Source organism: Pseudorca crassidens, chromosome 4 (assembly GCF_039906515.1).
Source record: "Pseudorca crassidens isolate mPseCra1 chromosome 4, mPseCra1.hap1, whole genome shotgun sequence".
NCBI classification, from domain to species: Eukaryota; Metazoa; Chordata; class Mammalia; order Artiodactyla; family Delphinidae; genus Pseudorca; species Pseudorca crassidens.
Window position 1 is genome coordinate 70,299,600 of NC_090299.1, and position 19,547 is coordinate 70,319,146.

The following is a 19,547-nucleotide window of genomic DNA, read 5'->3' on the forward strand; positions in this document are numbered from 1 at the left end:
AACTAAAAGGAAAACAGGTGTAATGCCGTAATCCTGGTATACTGACTTTTGTAAGTGATGATTGGATGCTTTTCTCATAATACAAAAAAAAAATTTTTCTCCCTCTAGAATTTTTACCATTCATTTCATTTACAACTAGGTCTTTTTGAACTTAGTCACCAGCTTAATGATAAAGTTAAGTCTTTTCATGAAAATGATTGCACGGGGGCTTCCCTGGTGGCGCAGTGGTTGGGAGTCCGCCTGCCGATGCCGGGGACACGGGTTCGTGCCCTGGTCCGGGAAGATCCCACATGCCGCGGAGCGGCTGGGCCCGTGAGCCGTGGCTGCTGAGCCTGCGCGTCCGGAGCCTGTGCTACGCAATGGGAGAGGCCACAGCAGTGAGAGGCCCTTGTACTGAAAAAAAAAAGAAGAAAAAAAAAAAAAATGATTGCAGGGTATCTCTACAGTAAAGCTAAAATGAAGGATTCAGATAAAGAGAGCTTTACTTTAAACCTTTTTCTGCAAGTGAAGAACATCCCACCCATGTCTGGCAAGTAAACTGCCTTAGCACAGACCATGTCTCCTGATGGGAGCATTCCTAGTCCACTTTCAGATCCCTGTACTCTACCCAGCTCAAATGTTATTTTAGGTTTCAGCAAAAAGTGCTGCTTCTCCCAAGAGCCCTTCCCTAACCATCCATTTTTTCACACCATCCTCTTGTTTTTATTCATAGTCCTAATAATAACTTACAATTCTTCATTTAATTATGTGATTATACTATTTGTGTTTCTCTTCTACATTAGACTATAATCTCTTTGAGGACAGGGTTCATGTTTATTTTGTTCACCACTGTATACCAGTATCTAGGACAAGACTGGCACACAGTTTGTCCTCAAAAAATATTTGAATGAATGAATGAGTGATTAAATGACTAACCAGTGTTTGGGGTATATGTAACATGTTGGTGGTGATGCATTTCAAACAGGAAATAGCTGAATGAGGTTATAGGTTTTGTTTTTGTTTTTGTTTTTTGTGGTACGTGGGCCTCTCACTGTCGTGGCCTCTCCCGTTGCGGAGCACAGGCTCCGGACGCGCAGGCTCAGCGGCCATGGCTCTCGGGCCCAGCCGCTCCGCGGCATGTGGGTCTTCCCGGACCGGGGCACGAACCCGTGTCCCTTGCATCGGCAGGCAGACTCTAAACCGCTGAGCCACCAGGGAAGCCCTGAATGAGGTTATAGTTTTAAATGTTATACAAAGTTATATATTGAGATTATTTATAAGTTCTTAAGTAGGGCTGAATATTTTTGACATCACCTACTTTGCTTATAACCTGCTATAACCAAACCTTACAAGCCTAAAGTGTTGTGAAAGGTTAATATCTGCAAATACTAGATGGGAAGAGTAAAGAGAATTCTAGAACTAAAATATTTGGGGTTGTTTAAATATCTATTGAATTTCATTTTTAAGCAATTATGTAGGTACTTTTGCTACTGCCTAAGGAAGTGTCTGAAGTTCTGACACTGATTAGTGTTCCAGAGGCTCTAACATGTCAAGCGTCCATTTGGGTTCAGTGGTTATGAGCAACAGCAATCTATTTTGACTAACCTGAGCAAATGGAAAAGTTATTCAAAATATATTGAAAATCACGGTCAAACAAACAAACAAAAAAACATCCCGAGGATCCAGAGTGGCTGCAGAGATCAGGGAACAGAAACCAATGGACAGGCTTCCCAGGCTGGTACTCTGGTCTGAATTGGCCCCAGTCATTTTCTCTCTGCTCTTGCCTCATTCATTGTGCTCCAGGTTCAGTCCCTGGTGATAGCATTCTGTTTCCTTAGCTCCAGCCATAGGCTTTGGCGAGAGGAGAATATTTTACCAAGACTGTGCATAGCACTGGGTGTCTTCACTAAGAGAAGGGGAGTGAAAGCTAGGTGCCCAGAACAGTGACTACTCTATAAAGGATGCATCATTAAAGAATTGTTTCTCACACCAGGGAAGGCTAAAGCTCACGGCCTCTGAAGGTCTGTTGTCAGTAAGAGTCAGTCATTCTGAGAATATGAATTGGGTTCCTTCACACTTTTGCACACCATCCCTTTGCTGCCTCTCCCACCTCCCTGTCAGTTTTTACCCAGCGTCCCTTGACTTTCACTGCATCCATTTATTTAAACGAGTCAACTCCATCAAGTCACATCTCACTTGCCAAAAGTGCTTCTTAAAGGAAAAAAATTTGAGGGCTCAGTGGGAAGCAAGAGCATTTGAGAAAAAAAAAAAAAATGGGGCCAACATTTTCTGAGCATTTTGTGTATCTTTATAAAACATGAGCAGCCTTTGTGACTCCTGTGAAGCTATCTACCCTGGAGAAATACTGTGCAAGGTTAAGAGGAAAATGGAGAATATTGGGTCTTGTTTGAGAATTATAGCCCTAGAGAATGAAAATGATTAACAAAAGCAGTCTTCCCCCAAAAGAGTAATACATACCACCATGGTATACACAGTGATTTTAGGTGGGACTGTACACTGCACTAAATAACACTGACTACTGCACAACATGAAGGTGATTCTCTCATACTTCAGATTATGTCAAAGAAGAATTCTGTTTGGAACTGTTACTTTTTCTCACAATAACTGTTGCTAATTTCCCTTGGTAACAAAGACAGATCAGACCCCAGACTCATCACTGTTATGACAGGTAATGCTGATATTACATTTAAGGTAGTGATCTGCTTTTCTTTCTAAATAAATTTACTTAATTAGATAGCCAGTTTACAGAAAAATTAAAAAAAATAATAATGCAAGCTCTATGTAGATATGAAGGTGGATAGGTTATAGTGTGATATACAGAGATTTATTTCTTGCTCATGTAAAGTTACTAAGGTTCCAGACAGCTCTAGAGAAATTATTCTCTGAGAGGTGGCTCAGTGACCCAAGCTGTGTCTTGTAGCTGTACCACCTGGAATTATCCCCAAGAAGAACTTCGTGGTCAAACGTGGAAGGAAAGGAGACAGTATGGAGAATTGCACACCAGCTCTTCCATGCTTCTAACCAGAAAGTTTTGCACATCCCTTCCATTCACGTTTCATCAGTCAAAGCAAGACATGTGGCCATGCTTAATTTCAAGGGGGTGGGGAAATGCAATCCTCCCACGTGCTTATTAGAGGAAGAGAATGAGAATATTGGTGAGCAACAGTAATGTCTACCACCTACTTAAATGGATAAAGTTTGAGGTTCACTGGATTAAGCTATTATCTTAAAGAAGTAGTAGACCAGTAAATGACTGTATGGAAAAATAAGGAGAAAATCCTAACACCTCATGGTGCATGGACAATACAAAGTAAACTAGGCACCAGAGTTACTTTTTGGTATTTGACGTAGTTTTATAGAACTTAAACACTGATATGAGCGATTCACAAAAGGTGCTCTTGCCTCCTCGCTTCAATATTTTGTGTTTTGTTCACTAAGGTTTGTTACACCATTCACCCACTGCTTGGAGTGTGATGTCTCTTCAACAGAGCAGATTTTGCCAGGCTGCAAAGTTATCAGAGCGTGTTCATCTCCTCTGCTTTTCTTATCTTGCAGACTTGGATCCACATGCTGGTCATCGTTGGGAGCATCTTGTCTTATTTTTTCTTTGCCTTGGTTTTTGGAGCCATGTGTGTAACTTGCAACCCACCATCCAACCCCTATTGGATTATGCAGGAGCACATGCTGGATCCAGTGTTCTACTTAGTTTGTGTTCTCACAACCTGTGTTGCTCTTCTGCCCAGGTATGGTGTTTATTTTATCATCAAGAGAGTAAGTGAAGTCATAGGCTTAGAATTCATCAAGCGACTGCTAAGAATAGACAGTAGACCATCCTGTTTAGTAGTGGAAAAGTCAGTCTGTACTAGTTAAAGTATTGGTTTTAACTCTTTTGCCAGGGAACAGAAGTGGCTTAAGCAAATGAAAAAATTTATTTCTCTCTCAAGGAAAATCCTAGTCTGGTTGATAGTCCACACGGATAGGGCAGCTTTGCTTCCACAAAGGTATTCGAGGACCTAGATCCTTTCCTTTCCTCTTTTTCTTCTGCCGTCTCCCAAGGGCGTTGCCCTCATCTGCGTGACTAAAGATGACTCACCACCAGCACATCCAGGTCCTGGGTCCCTGCATCCCTGCATCTCCGCCTGCAGGAGGGAGAAAGAGAAGATGGAAGGCATGCAGCTTTCCATCTTTCTTCTTTTTTATTCTTTTTTGTATTGTCATGACCCAGATGTGGTACACATCATTGGTCATATCCCATTAACTAGAACCTGGGTGTGTAGACTCTGAATGGCTAAAATCTGGGGGCTTCTAAAAGGAAGAATGGGTACTGAGGGACATGTATCTCTGCTACGATCTATAAACACTGAAAACTTACCTCCCTTCTCTGACTTCAGTTTCTTTCCCATTTTAGTTTAACTTGATTTCTCATATCGTATGGGATGGAAACGGCTAAGAAGTATGCATGGGTTTCTAATCTATAGATCTCTTGAACTGTTTAGAGCTCTTCCCTTTTATAGTTTTATAAAATCTATCTGTTTAGCTGAAAACACTATAGCAAATAGCTGTTCTACCTTTTTAAACATGATATGAACATCAAATGGTGATTCAATATTATTCTCTAACAGGGTTGACAAATTGGCTCACAGGCCAAATCTGACCCACTGCCTGTTTTTGTAAAGTTTTATTGGATCATAGACATACTCACTAATTTAAATATTGTCTATGGCTGTTTTTGCACTACAATAGCAGAGTTGAACAGTTCCAACAGAGACTATTTGGCTCACAAAACCTGAGATATTACTGTCTGGTCCATTGGACAACAGTTTGCCAACCCCAGTCTGTAACACAATCATAAGGCACAAGGGGCACAAACCCTTTGTTGCTGAAAGACATCCGTTCTAGAAATGCATAAGAAAAACCCACCTGAGTCATTCTGTGGTGGTTACAGTTGTATACTTAATATCACTGGTAAACTGAGATGGTACTGTAGTGTTCACTGTTATTACCAGCTTTCAGATTAAAAACTGACAAGATGAACTTTTAGAATTTATGAAGAAACAATTAACTTTTAAGTTATAGCCTGAAATTTTTCTTCAAGAGCATTAATGGTACAATTTTATCTAATATTGTTGTGGTGAGCTGAAAAAACTGACCCCTAAAATACATCTGTGTCCTAATCCCTGGAACCTGGTGAATGTTTTATTTATTTAGCGAAAAAAGGAATTTGCAGATGTGATTAAGGATCTTGAGATGGGGAGATTATCTGGCTGGGCCCAAAATGCCCTCACAAGTGTCTTTATCAGAGAGAGGCAGGGTGAGATTTGACACTGACAGAAAAGGAGAAAGCACTTTGACCATGGTAGCAGAGATCTCTGGGTCACAAGCCAAGGAATGCCTGCAGCCACCAGAAGCCAGAAGGAGCAAGGAATGAGTTCTCCCCTAGAGCCTCCAGAGGGAGCATGGCCTTTCCAACACTTTGATTTTGTTTCAGTGAAACTGATTTCAGAATTCTTGGCCTTCAGAACTGTGAGAGAATAAGGTTTTGTTATTCTAAGCCAGCACATTTACGGTAATTTGTTACAGCAGCTATAGGAAACTAATACAGACTTTGGTATCAGAAAGGTGGGTGCTGCTGTAACAAATACCTAGAAGTGTGAAATAGACTTTGAAATTAGATAACGGGCAGAGCCTGGAAGAATTTTGAGGCACATAATAGAAACATACTAGACTCCCTTAAACAGACTGTCAATAGAAGTATGGACATTACAGTGTCTGCTGGTGACAATTCAGAAGCAAGGAGGAAGCATGGGCAGAGAGTGCCATATCATCTTGGAAAACATGTAAATGATCATAAATAGAATGTTGCTAGAAATATGAGCATTAAAGGCACTGCTGGTGAGGTCTCAGAAGGAAAGGAGAAACATGTTATTGGAAATTGGAGGAAAGGGGATCTTTGCAATATAGTGGCAAAAAACTTAGCTGAATTGTGTTCTACTGTTATGTGGAAAGCAGAATTTGTAAGTGATGAACTTGGATGTTTAGCTGAGGAGTTTTCTAAGCAAATGTTTGAAGGTTTGGTCTGGTTTCTTCTTGCTGCTTACAGAAAAATGTGAGAGAAAAGAGACTGAGGGAAGTACTATTAAGCCCAAAGGAACTAGATTTAGAAAATTCTCAGCCTATCCAGATTTCAAATTTGCTAAAATTAGGAGATTGGCTGTTGGGAGTATGCTCTGGAGAGAAGGCCCAGAGTGTGGCTGGACAACCTTTGCTAGTGCTGAAGAGATTAGGTGTGTGACTCATGGATCCTCTTAGCCATCTCAGCAGTCACCAAGGAAGGAGATGGGATATACAGGAAAGATCTGTGGAGGACCCTCTTATCTAATGCTGTAAATACCCATGACATACATTGGAGACTCACAAGGTTTTTGTGAATGCTATAGCAGCATAAATACTGTCAGCTTGGACTGAAAGGGACACGTTTGTGATAATTTGCTGCAATAGCCATAGGAAACTAATAGCTAGCATTTAAAAAAATACTCACTTACTGTGTGCCAACGCTTGGCCTGCTTTATATGTATTATCTCATTTAACTTAACATTAAGGCTGTAGCACTATTGGTATCTCTACTTTTACAGTTTTTATTTTTTATTTATTTGACAAGCAGGAACTCACTATTTTCTCAGTGTTTCACAAATACTAATTTAATATTGTTATATTTTCCATTTTATAATTCACTTATTCTCCCCCTTTACCTCAAGAAGGGTCACCAGACACTTCTACTTTTTCTAATTGGTGAGTACTTTTTGTGTCCCATAATGCATTTGACGGGAATGTAATTCTGTGATGCTTTTTGTAACCTAGGTTTATATACAGAGTTCTTCAGGGATCCCTGTTCCCATCTCCAATTCTGAGGGCGAAACACTTTGACAGACTGCCTGCAGAGGACAGGACTGAAGCTCTCAAGAAGTGGAAAGGGGCTGGAAAGATGGATCAGTTGACAGATATCTAAGTATTCTGACCACTCCACTGTTAAGTCAGAGAGAATACCCATTTCTGACCCTTCTGCTGTCTTTGCAGTGATGTCGGCAACTTCTTGTGCTGTTGAACAAGGAAATTTATCTGTATGTGAAACTGCTTTAGACTCAGACTACTCTGAAAATAAGGCCTCAGGGATGGCTGGACCCTCAAAGGATTAAAAGAGCAGAATACCCTCCTTGGAGCTGCAAGTAGTCCTTCAAGTTTGGAAGAGGGCCTTTGAAGAGGTTCCTCTACCAAACCAGCATGACTTGGATTTTTCCTTAAGGGACAAGAACATTTTACTGGGCTTGGAAAAGCCAGTGTGATGACCTTTACTGTATGTTTGTAGACATTTGTGAAGGAGGTTAGAGTTTGACCTGAACAGAGTTTAGAGAAGTGAAATATTTAATTCAGAATCAAATGCTTTTAGGAAACTTTTTGGATTTTGTAAAAGCATTTTAATTGTTCTAGACATGCAAATATTTTCAAGGGAATTCATTTGAGACATATATTTATTTTACTATCTGCTCATTTCAGTGTTCTCCTGAGGTGGAAGGCTTCACTGGTAAGGGGCAGCAGGGATGCCAGAGTTCCATGGAGATGTGTTCTTCTCTCTGCTTCCTGTCAACAGAAGACTTTTTATGAGTTATACCTCTGTGCAGATGTTTTCAATTGGGAAACAGAGGCCATAGGTAAGGAATACAAAGTCAGCTGAGTCTAGGGGCCCTTTGTCAATTTCCCATATTCTAAAACTGACAATAGCCTAATCAAAATGAGACAATCAATTTCAGAACAGTCTTAGGGAGATCATTTGAGGGTTTATAGTCTTTACAATACCCTACAACTTTTCTGCTTTTGCAACCTCTAAAAATGAGATATTATGGAACTGACAGTAATACAGGTGGTTCTCAGGAGGATTCCATGAGGTTCTTAGATTTGCTTTTTAATACATTTTAGGACAAGAATGTCTATATAAAGTTAATTGCTGTTGCAAATCATGTATGCTGGTTTTAGTTGGAACAAAGAAACTCGTTTCTACCAAAACTGTCAGGTATTATTTTAAGATTATATATTCTTGTTGAGTTCTTTTAAAAGTCTATATCTGTCCATCTGAAAATTGTCGGCCACCCAGAATTTCCTTCATGAAATTTCCATGCTAATGTTCCATGTCTATATGAAGCTCTTCTTAATGACTATTCAAGTATTATGCTCAGGGCTTAATCTTCTACCTGCTACCTACTGTCCTGGTCTGACATTTTTTGTAGCCTTCTGATGTTATTGCAAGTGGTCTTTTGTACAGACTGATTTCTAGAATATTCAGAATCCCATATGGCTAATGGAGGTAGCTTTCTTCTTTCTTAAGATTTTTTAAAAATAAACTGTTTAATAAATAACATATACAAAAAGCTGTCATTGCTCCTATAGATACTCACCAAATCCAACAGTAATTGGTACCAGAACTTAGAAGGAAAATCCCAAAGCACACCTTTTACCAGAATACTGTTTTGACCTTTTCTTACATGGAAAAGTCAGTGATCCTCATAGCAGCTGGCATTCATTTCCTTGAGATCATCATCTTCCAATAAATAAAAATTTAGAGATATATTCACTTGCAAATAAAAGATTAGAATCTAAGGATAAAAAGACTGAGTCCAAAAGACTAAGAGAAAAGGTCAATCCCCAGGATGTAAAACATCTGTACACATGAGTAGAGGAAAGTCTTGAGTCTTCATGCTATGGGTCTACAATCTCTTATCCACAATTCCACAGTCTCAAGAACTCTGAAAACTGAAAAAGTTTTCATAAATTAGGCACAAATTCAATGTGTTAAACAGATGTAAGGCTATTTATTTATTTAATGTAATTATCCATATATTTTGCTACGAAAATATTAGTAGATTTTATACTGGGTGCTAAACGTTGTAATATTATGCTTTTAAAATTTTTTAAAATTCTGGATTCTGAAACATTTCTGGCCCTCAGGCAAAAGAGATTTGGGATCTGTATGAAGCCTTTAAAGGGTCTTATCTACAATAACTCTTTTACACAAAGTTACCCAAGCTGATGTGGTCTGTTGCATTTCGGTATTCAGTGTATTTCACCAAATTTGGGGGAGCCCAAATCTGTTCCTAGTAGCCAAAAAAAAAAAAAAAAAAATTAACAGTATACATGTGTGATACAATTTTACCCATAAAGATTTATAAAAGAATTGGATCAGATTCCCAAAATGTGCTCTAGACATGAAAGATCCTTGCCTTCGTATCAGGGCTGAAGTTTTCCTTGGACCCTCAATGGGTTATTGGAGACTGCTAGCAACCTCTCATTTCAGACTAATCAAAGAGCCATCTTCCATCTAAAATAAAAGAGTATGTTCCTGGGGGAGTGAGATATAAGACAAGAAAATTTTGATTGGTGGGAAACTGGATGCCAACTATAATAGTGGGAGGCACCGTTTTCTGGGGCTTGCTCCATGTTTTATATCCATAAAAAGAAAAGATTATACCGTTTTATTTGTATTAAGGGTTACTTAAAGTAAGTACAAGATGTATATTTCACTGAACATAAGTTGAGCATATGTTGTTACATTATGTACCTATAATTATAACAAAACTGACGTGTTCTTAAACTTTCATACAGTTGCGACCACAATTCGGTTGCCGGATTTTACATTCTAAATAGGTTTATATAAACTACAGAACAAGAGATGAATAATGTGGAAAGTGTCAAGACAACTTTTCGAATGTCACCTACGCACACATATAGAAGAGAGTACAAAAAAGACACGTATAAAATTGCAGGTAGTCTCTGGGGAATGCTGAGGCAGCCCAGGTTGCTGGTGGAGGGAATCCTACTTGTTCAAAAGGCATTTGGATGTTGCAAAATGGATGCCTGACTAATTGAAGTAGGTGCATGTGAAGATTTGTGTTTTGAAGCTTTTTTGCGGGGAAAAAAATACCGTAACCACTAATTACTTCAAAATTGATGTGTGTAAAGTGGCCTAGTGCTTAAAAGCATCTTTAAATTTTTGTTTTAATTATCAATGGGAAGAAATGGCAACACCAGATATTAAACATCTTTCAGGGACAATTACAAAATGTCTTTCTCCGTGCAAAGTTTTACTGTGCTTTCAGATACATTTCTGTGACTTTATTGGTATGGATAAACACAAGAAAACTGGAAAATACTTAATTAGGGGTGGGGTGCAATTTTCTTTTGAAAAGATTGCATCTCTCTACTCTAAAGCAAATCCTCCTATAGCAAAGTTTAATCTCAACTTCACTGTCACATAGGCAGAATGAAATATTTCCCACAGGTATTTTCCTAGTTGTCAAAATCTCAATTGGCTAAGTGATACACAGTGAACAAACCCCAGCTCTAGGAAGGTTCTTTGGAGACTTTCTGTAAAATTACAATCTTGATTTAAATTCAGAATGGGCAGTCCAAGCATGTCAGGTGCTAATATGGATGTCAAAAGAGCTTTGTGCTCAATGTGATTTGCTATTTCAGCTACCTAAACGGATGCTCTGTCTTTCATAAGTTCTCAGCATTATGCAAACTTTAGAAGAGTAATAGTAAATAACTTAAGCATGTAAATTATCTTGGCTTTTAATAAATCAAAAGCAAGTCTCTGATGTTAATATTGTAATTTGCTATTATGCTCTTGTGCTTGAGAAACAAAAGCTGGCAAAGATTAGTCAGCCTGGATCTCAATGTCCTTTTTGTGACTGGACAAAAGGGAACTTTCTCTAACCTGTTACACTCTTCTCTTTCCAGAGTGGATCATTTCATGTTATAGTTAAGGTTAGGCCTGCCTGGCAAAAGAACAAACTCTGTTTTGCTTTGGGTTTTAAAAGATTTTCATTCAACTTGATGTAAGAGAAAAATAGAATTTAAAAAACAAAAAGCTGCATAAAATTAGACCAAGACAAACATGAACATTTGCAGTGCACTGTGGAGCATTACTGTCCATGAAAGTGCTTCCACACAGCTCTCTGCAGGAAGTCCTCCACTATCGAGAAGGCTATTTGCTCTGAGTGTCGCTGGTAAAAGTCTCTGATCATCTTTGGAATTAGTTTAGGAAAAAGGCGTGGATGTATATTTGTCTTTCAATCCATTTGACAAAGTATGTCACGTTGCTATAAACTCCAGGTCCCAGGACTTTGGAAAAGCAGACAGAGCCCCATGAAGTTAAGCCAAATAATGTCCACTGTCCTCCAGGCCGCTCACAGACCAGAGGCCCACCACTGTCACCCTGTAATGAAGAGCAGTGGACGTTAGTCACTGGTATGTCAGAGACCTCACGGTGTCCATGCTATCCTGAGGGTAAAATAAAGCCAAACCCAGTTTAACCAATATCCTGAAAAATTTCAGCAGAGCTCTCATTGTCAACCTGAGAGCTTTCCACTACATAAACAGAACTTTCAAATGAACATTTTAAATCTTGATCTTTAAAAGAATAGAAATGACTTGGGAAAGGACTATATTCTTTTTTTCCAGGAAATCAGAGGACTTTTTGTCATTTCCTGCACTTAATGAAGATATCAAACTTTTTAATTTAGCGTATCAGAACTGAGTCTCTCATAATTGATTTCATTCTTTAATTTTGATCCATTTTATAAATGTAGAACATACCCAAAATGGAACATTCAAGGATAGTTTTCCCACAAAAAGTGCTAGAAAAATACTCTAAAGTAATTCATTACTTTCAAGATTCTTGCTATGTGAATGAATGCATTAAATAAGACCATTTACTGTATTTAATAGAAAAAAATTAGCATGCTTAAACAGAAAATACCACATAAGAATTAATTATAGTAAAACATTATAACCTACATTTTATTTCATATGCATAGTAGTGGTTTTCATTCTTGATATTTAGGTGTTGCAGGCGAGTTTTACTGAGTTTTTTGATCCACATATAATTAACAGAAAAACACTGTGGCTTTTAAAATGCTAATGTTTGCTACATCTGAAAAGATGAGAATGAGAGATGTATTCTGCATGGCCTCAAAAGAGAAGGACCGATACCCTAGAAAATAAGTAAGTATGTGGACTCATGGCAGAAATTTACAAATACTCCTTGCCCTGCAAGAATTTCAAACTTGTAAGTACATCTATGGTCCTCCTACTTTGTAATGTCGGGGAATAGTAGAAATCATGTTTACTGATGCTCTTCTAAACACTTTCCCTGTATTAGTTCATTTAATCCTCATGAAATCCCTACAGGTTAATAATAATTATTATTATTATTTACATGTTATTACTTATATAATTATTTAAATATATAATAATTATAACTGTTATATCTACTTTGGAGATGATGAAACTGAAGCGCAGTTTTATAACTTGTTCATTAGCAGAGCTAGGAGTTAAACCCAGGCAGTCTGGCACATGACTCCAACTTTATAACTACTAGGTTATCTTGTTTCTTAGAAATGCTACTGAATACAACTGCTATTAAAACAAAATTGACTTTATGATTGTGCTGTATGCTTTTGTAGAAGTGGTGATCTGTTTTTTTTTTTTAATTGAAGTTTAGTTGACTTAGAATATTGTGTTAGTTTCAGGTGTACAGCAAAGTGATTCAGTTACATATTTCTTCAGATTATTTTCCATTATAGGTTAATACAAGATATTGAATATAGTTCCCTGCACTATACAGTAAATCCTTGTTGCTTATCTACTTTATGTATAGTAGTTTGTTAGTGCCATACTCCTAATTTATCCCTTCCCCCCCTCCCTTTCCCCTTTGGTAACTATAAGTTTGTTTACTATGTCTGTGAGTCTGTTTCTATTTTATATGTAGATCCATTTGTATTATTTTTTAGATTTCACATGTAAGTGATATCATATAATATTTGTTTTTCTTGGACTTCACTAAGTATACTATTCTCTAGGTCCATCCATGTTGCTGCAAATGGAATTCTTTCTTTCTTTTTTTGGCTGAGTAATATTCCATCGTACCACATCTTCTTAAGCCAGTCAGGTGTTGGTGGGCACTTGGGTTGTTTCTATGTCTTAGTTATTGTAAATAGTGCTATGAACAATGGGGTGCATATATCTTTTCAAATTAGAGTTTTCATCTTTTCCAGATAATATGCCCAGGAGAGGGATTGCTGGATCATGTGGTAACTCTATTTTTAGTTTCTTAAGGAAGCTCTGTATTCTTTTCTTTACTGGCTACACCAATTTACATTCCCACCAACAGTGCAGAAGGGTTCCCTTTTCTCCACACCCTCTCCAGCATTTATTATTTGCAGACTTTTTGATGATAGCTAGTCTGATCAGTGTGAGGTGATACATCATTATGGTTTTGATTTGTATTTCCCTAATAATTAGTGGTGTTAAGCACCTTCTCATGTGCCTGCTGACCATCTGTATGTCGTTTTTGGAGAAATGTCTATTTAGGTTTTCTGCCCATTGGGTTGTTTTTTCAATATTGAATTGTATGAGCTGTTGGTATATTTTGGATATTAACCCCTTGTCAGTCACATCATTTACAAATATTTCCTCCCATTCTGTATGTTGTCTTTTTGTTTTGTTCATGGTTTCCTTTGATGTGCAAAAGCTTTAGGTTTGATTAGGTCCCATTTGTTTATTTTTGCTTTTATTTCTTTTGCCTTGGGAGACTGATCTAAGAAAATCTTGCTACAATTTATGGCAGAGAATGTTTTGCCTATGTAATCTTCTACAAGTTTTATGGTATGTCTTACATTTAGTTCTTTAAACCACTTTGAATTTATTTTTCTATAAGGTATGATTTACATGTAGCTGTCCAGCTTTCCCAACACCACGTTTTAAAGAGATTGTCTTTTCTGCATTGTATTCTTGCCTCCTTTGTCATAGATTAATTGACCATAAGTGTTTGGGTTTATTTCTGGCCTCTCTGTCCTGTTCCATTGATCCATATGTCTGTCTTTGTGCCAATATCAAGCTATTTTGATTACTGTAACTTTGTAGTATAGTCTGAAGTCTGGAAGGGTTATGCCTCCAAGCTTTGTTCTTTTTCCTCAGGATTGCTTTGGCAATTCTGGGTCTTTTGTGGTTCCACATAAATTTTAGGTTTACTTGTTCTAGTTATGTAAAAAAAATGTCATGGTATTTTGACAGGGATTGCATTAAATCTGTAGATAGCTTTGGGTAGTATGGCCAGTTTAATAATACTAATTCTTCCAATCCAAGAGCATGGGATATCTTTCCATTTCCTTGAATCATCTTCAGTTGCCTTTACAATGTTTTATAGTTTTTAGTATAAAGGTCTTTTACTTCATTGGTTAAATTTATTCCTGGGTATTTTTTATGTGATTTTAAAAATGATTTTTAAATTTTCTTTGATATTTCATAGTGTAAAGAAATGCAACAGATTTCTGTATATTAATATTGTATTCTGCTACCTTGCTGAATTCATTTATTAGCTCTAATAGTTTTTGTGTGGAGACTTTAGGATTCTCTATATAGAGTATCATGTCATCTGTAAATAGTGACAGTTTTCTCTCTTTCCCTCCAACTTGGATACTTTTTATTTCTTTTTCCTGTATGATTGCTGTGGCTAGGACTACCAATACTGTTTTGAATAGAAGTGGTGAAAGTGGGCACCCTTGTCTTGTTCCTGAGTTTAGCAGGAAGGTTTTCAGCTTTTCAGCATTATTATGTTGGCTGTAGGTTTGTCACAAATGGCTTTTATTATGTTGAGGTATGTTCCCTCTGTACCCACTTTGGTGAGAATTTTTATCATGAATAGATGTTGAATTTTTTCAAATGTTTTCTCTGCATCTATCGAGATGATCATGCGCTTTGTCTTTCCTTTTGTTAATCTGGCACATTACATTGATACATTTTTCATCTATATTCATCAAATATATTGACCTGTAATTTTCTTTTTTTGTAGTGTCTTTGTCTGATTTTGGTATCAGGGTCATGGTGGCTTCATGGAGTGACTCTGGGAGTTTTCCCTCCTTTTCAATTTTTTGGCATAATTTGAGAAGGATAGGTATAAGTTTTTCTTTGTATGTTTGGTAGAATTCCCCAGTGAAGCCATCAGGTCCTGGACTTCTGTTTGCAGGGAGTTTTGTTTTGTTTTCTTTTACAGATTCTATTTCACTTACAGTGCTCAATCTGTTTAAATTATCTGTTTCTTCTTGATTCTGTTTTGGTGGGCTGTATGTGTCTAGAAACTTGTCCATCTCTTTTAGATTGTCCAATTAGTTGGCATATAACTTTTCATAGTATTTTTTTTTTTGTATTTCTGTGGTATTAGTTGTTATTTCTCCTCTTTCATTTCTTCTTTTGTTTATTTGGATCCTCTGTTTTCTTCTTGGTGGGCCCGGCTAGAAGTTTGTTGAGTTTATCTTTTCAAAAAACCTGGTCTTGATTTTATTGATCTTTTCTATTGTTTTTTTAATCTCTATTTTATTTCTTCTATAATCTTTATTATTTCCTTCCTTCTGCTGTGAGTTTGTTTTTGTTCTTATTCTAATTTATTTAGCTAGTAGGTTAGGTTGTTTGAGATTTTTCTTATTTCTTGAGGAAGGCCTTATTGCTATGAACTTCCCTATTAGAGCTGCTTTTGCTGCATCCCATAGATTTTGTAAGGTTTTGTTCTCATTTTCCGATTTCTTATTTGATTTCATCATTGATCCATTGGTTTTCTTAGTGGCATGTTGTTTAGTCTCCATGTATTCACTCTTTTCCTGTTTTTCTTTCTCTGGTAGTTTCATACCATTGTGGTCAGGAAAAATGCTTGAAATGATTTCTAAATTTGTTGAGGCTTGTTTTGTGACCTAGTATGTTGTCTGTCTTGGAGAATGTTCCATGTGTGCTTGAAAACAAGTACAACTGGTCTGTTGTGTCATTTAGGACCTCTGTTTCCTTACTGGTTTTCTGTCCGGATGATCTGTCCATTGATGTCACTGGGGTGTTAAAATCTCCTACTATTATTGTATTCCAATCAGTTTCTCCCTTTATGTCTATTAGTATTTCTTTTACATATTTATATGCACCCAATACAGGAGCACCTATGTTAATCAGTATAATAGCCTCTTTTAGTATTGATCCCTTTATCATATGATACACTTCTTTGTCTTTCTTTATGGCCTTTGTTTTAAAGTCTATTTTGTCTGATATAAGTATTTCTACCCCGGCTATCTTATTATTTCCATTTTCATTAAATATTTTTTCCATCCCCTCACTTTCAGTCTGTGTTTGTCTTTCACCCTAAAGTGAGACATTTTTAGGCAGCATATTGTAGGTTCATGTTTTTTATTCAATGTATCATTCTGTATTTTGATTGGATCATTTACTCCATTGACATTTAAGGTAATAATTGACATGGGAGGAGACAAGATGGTGGAGTAGAAGAAATTGAGCTCACCTCCTCTCACAAAAACACCAAAATCACAACCACTGAACAACCATCAATAGAAAAGACTGGAACCTAGCAAACAAGATATTCTACATCCAGAGACAAAGAAGAAGCCACAACAAGATGGTAGGAGGGGCACATTTGCAGTAAATTCAAATCCCATATGCACTGGGTGGGTGACCCAAAAACTGGAAAATTATTATTATATCACAGAGGTTCTCCCACAGGAGTGAGAGTTCTGAGCCCCACATCAGGCTCCCCAGCCTGGGGATCTGGCATCAGGAGGAGGAGAGCCCAGAGCATTTGGCTTTGAAGGCCAGCAGCACATGAGAAGGCCTTCAAAGTGCAGGAGCTCCACAGCACTGGGGAAAAAAGAGACTCCACTCTTGAAGGGCACACACAAGGTTTCACGTGCACTGGGATCCAGGGCAAAGAAGGGACTCAATAAGAGCCCGGGCCGGACCTACCTGTGTATCTTGGAGGGTCTCCTGGGGAGGTGGGGGTCAGCTTTGGCTCACTGGGGGCAAGGACACTGGTGGCAGAGGCCCCAGGGAGTACTCATTGGCATGAGCTCTCCTGGAGGTCAACATTTTGGCACTGAAACCTGCCCCCCTCAACAGCCTGCAAGGTCCAGTGTTGGGATGCCTCAGGACAGACAGCCAACACAGCCCCACTTACAGGCTGCCTAAAGTCATCCTGAATGCACAGCTGCCTCTAAACACACCTCTTGAAACAGCCCTGCCCACCAGAGGGACAAGAACCAGCTCCATCCACCAGTGTGCAGGCACCAGGCCCTCCCACCAGGAAGCCTGCACAAGCCCCTGGACCAACCTCACCCACCAGGGGGTAGACACCAGAAGCAAGAGGAACTACAAACCTGCAGCATGAGAAATGAAGGCCACAAACACAGACAGACAAGATGGCAGAGAAATATGTTCCAGACGAAGGAACAAGATAAAACCCCAGAAGAACAAGTAAGTGAAGTGGAGATAGATAGGCAATCTGCCTGAAAAAGTATTCAGAGAAATGATAGTAAAGGTGATCCAAGATCTTGGAAAAATAATGGAGGCACAGCCTGAGAAGATACAAGAAATAATTAACAGAGATTTAAAGAACAAACAGATGAACAATACAAAAATTGAAATGAAAAATACACTAGAAGGAATCAATAGAAGAATAAATGAGGCAGAAGAACAAATAAGTGAGCTGGAAGACAGATTGGTGGAAATCATTGCTGCAGAACAGAAGAAAGAAAAAAACTGAAATAAGGACCGTCTAAGAGACCTCTGAGACAACATTAAATGCACCAACTTTTGCATCATAGGGGTCCCAGAAGAGAGAGAAACGGCCTGAGAAAATATTTGAAGAAATAGCCGAAAACTTCCCTAACATGGGAAGGGAAACATGGACTGAAGTCCAGGAAGCACAGAGAGGCCCACACAGGATAAACCCAAGGAGGAACACGCCAAGACACATATCAAATTTTCAAAAACTAAAGAGAAAATATTAAAAGCAACAAGTAACATACAAGGAAATCTTCATATAGTTATCAGCTGATTTAAGTAACATACAAGGAAATCTTCATATAGTTATCAGCTGATTTTTCAGCAGAAACTGCAGGCCAGAAGGGATTGGCATAATATATTTCAAGTGATGACAGGGAAAAACAGACAACCAAGAACACTACCCAGCAAGGCTCCTGTTCAGATTCAATGGAGTAATCAAAACCTTTACAGACAAGCAAAAGCTAAGAGAATTCACCACCAAACCAGCTTTACAACAAAATGCCAACAAACTGCTAGAGGAACTTCTCTAGGCAGAAAAGAAAAGGCCATCATTAGAAACAAGAAAATTATGAATGGGAAAGCTCACTGGTAAAGGCAAACATACAGTAAAGGTAGGAAATCATCTCCCTGCAGGTATGATATCAAAACCAGTAATCATGAGAAGAGGATATTGGATATAGGATATTGGAAATGCATATGAAATTAAGAAACCAGCAACTTAAATCAATCTTTTATACATATAGACTGCTATATCAAAATCTCATGGTTGATTCAAAAGGATACATTCAGCATAATGTTCATTGCAGCAATGTTTACAATAGTCAAAACATGGAGCAACCTACATGTCCATCAACGGATGAATGCATAAAGTAGATGTGGTATATCTATACAATAGAATATTACTCAGCCATTAAAAAGAACGAAATAATGCCATTGGCAGCAAGATGGATGGACCCTGAGATTATCATACTAAGTGAAGTAAGTCAGAGAAAGACAAATATCATATGACATCACTTATATGCAGAATCGTAGAAGAATGATACAAATGAACTTATTTACAAGACAGAAATAGACTCACAAACTAAGAAAAGAAACTTGGTTACTAAAGGGGAAATGTTGCAGGGGAGGGATAAATTGGAAGTTTGGGATTAACATACACACTATTTAAAATAGATAACTAATGAGAACCTACTGTATAGCACAAGGAACTCTACTTAATATTCTGTAATGACCTAAATGGGAAAAGAATTTGAAAAAGATTGTATGACTGAATCACTTTGCCCCACACTTGAAACTAACAACATTGTAAATCAACTATACTCCAATATAAAATAAAAAAAATTTTTAAAAGCCTCATGGTAACCACAAACCAAAAATCTACAATACATACACAAACAAAAAAGAAAAAGCAATCCAAATACAACTCTAAAGATAGTCATCAAATCACAAGAGAAGAGAACAAAAGAGGAAGGGAAGAAAAAATGACCTACAGAAACAAATCATAAACAAATGGCAGTAAGAATACACATATCAATAATTACCTTAAATGTAAATGGATTAAATGCTCCAACCAAAAGACACAGACTGGCTGAATGTATACAAAAATAAGACCTGAATATATGCTGTTGACAAGAGACCCACTTCAGATCTAGGGATAGATACAGAATGAAAGTGAGGGGATGGAAAAAGCTATTCCATGCAAATGGAAATCAAAAGAAAGCTGGAGTAGCAATACTCATATCAGACAAAATAGACTTTAAAGACTGTTACAAGAGACAGAAAAGGACACTACAGAATGATCAAGGGATCAATCCAAGAAGAAGATATAACAATTATAAATATATATGCACCCAACATAGGAGCACCTCAATACATAAGGCAACTGC

General features: G+C 37.7%; 2 protein-coding genes across 3 annotated transcripts in view; one reads left to right on the top strand and one right to left on the bottom strand.

The window, feature by feature from the left end:
• The window catches only part of ATP10D (ATPase phospholipid transporting 10D (putative)), a 114,134-nt gene extending 105,714 nt beyond the window's left edge, over window positions 1–8,420 (top strand). The window contains 3 exon segments of the mRNA XM_067735883.1: window positions 3,556–3,743; window positions 6,859–6,997; window positions 6,999–8,420. Of these exon segments, the coding sequence (XP_067591984.1) occupies window positions 3,556–3,743; window positions 6,859–6,997; window positions 6,999–7,193 (522 nt within the window). The 3' untranslated portion in view covers window positions 7,194–8,420.
• A 145-nt stretch (window positions 8,421–8,565) lies between these two features.
• CORIN (corin, serine peptidase) overlaps window positions 8,566–19,547 on the bottom strand; it is a 251,717-nt gene continuing 240,735 nt past the window's right edge. For both annotated transcript variants that reach the window (XM_067735885.1, XM_067735884.1), the window contains one exon: window positions 8,566–11,266. In XM_067735885.1, the coding sequence (XP_067591986.1) occupies window positions 11,084–11,266 (183 nt within the window). In that variant the 3' untranslated portion in view covers window positions 8,566–11,083. The remainder of the gene's footprint in view (window positions 11,267–19,547) is intronic.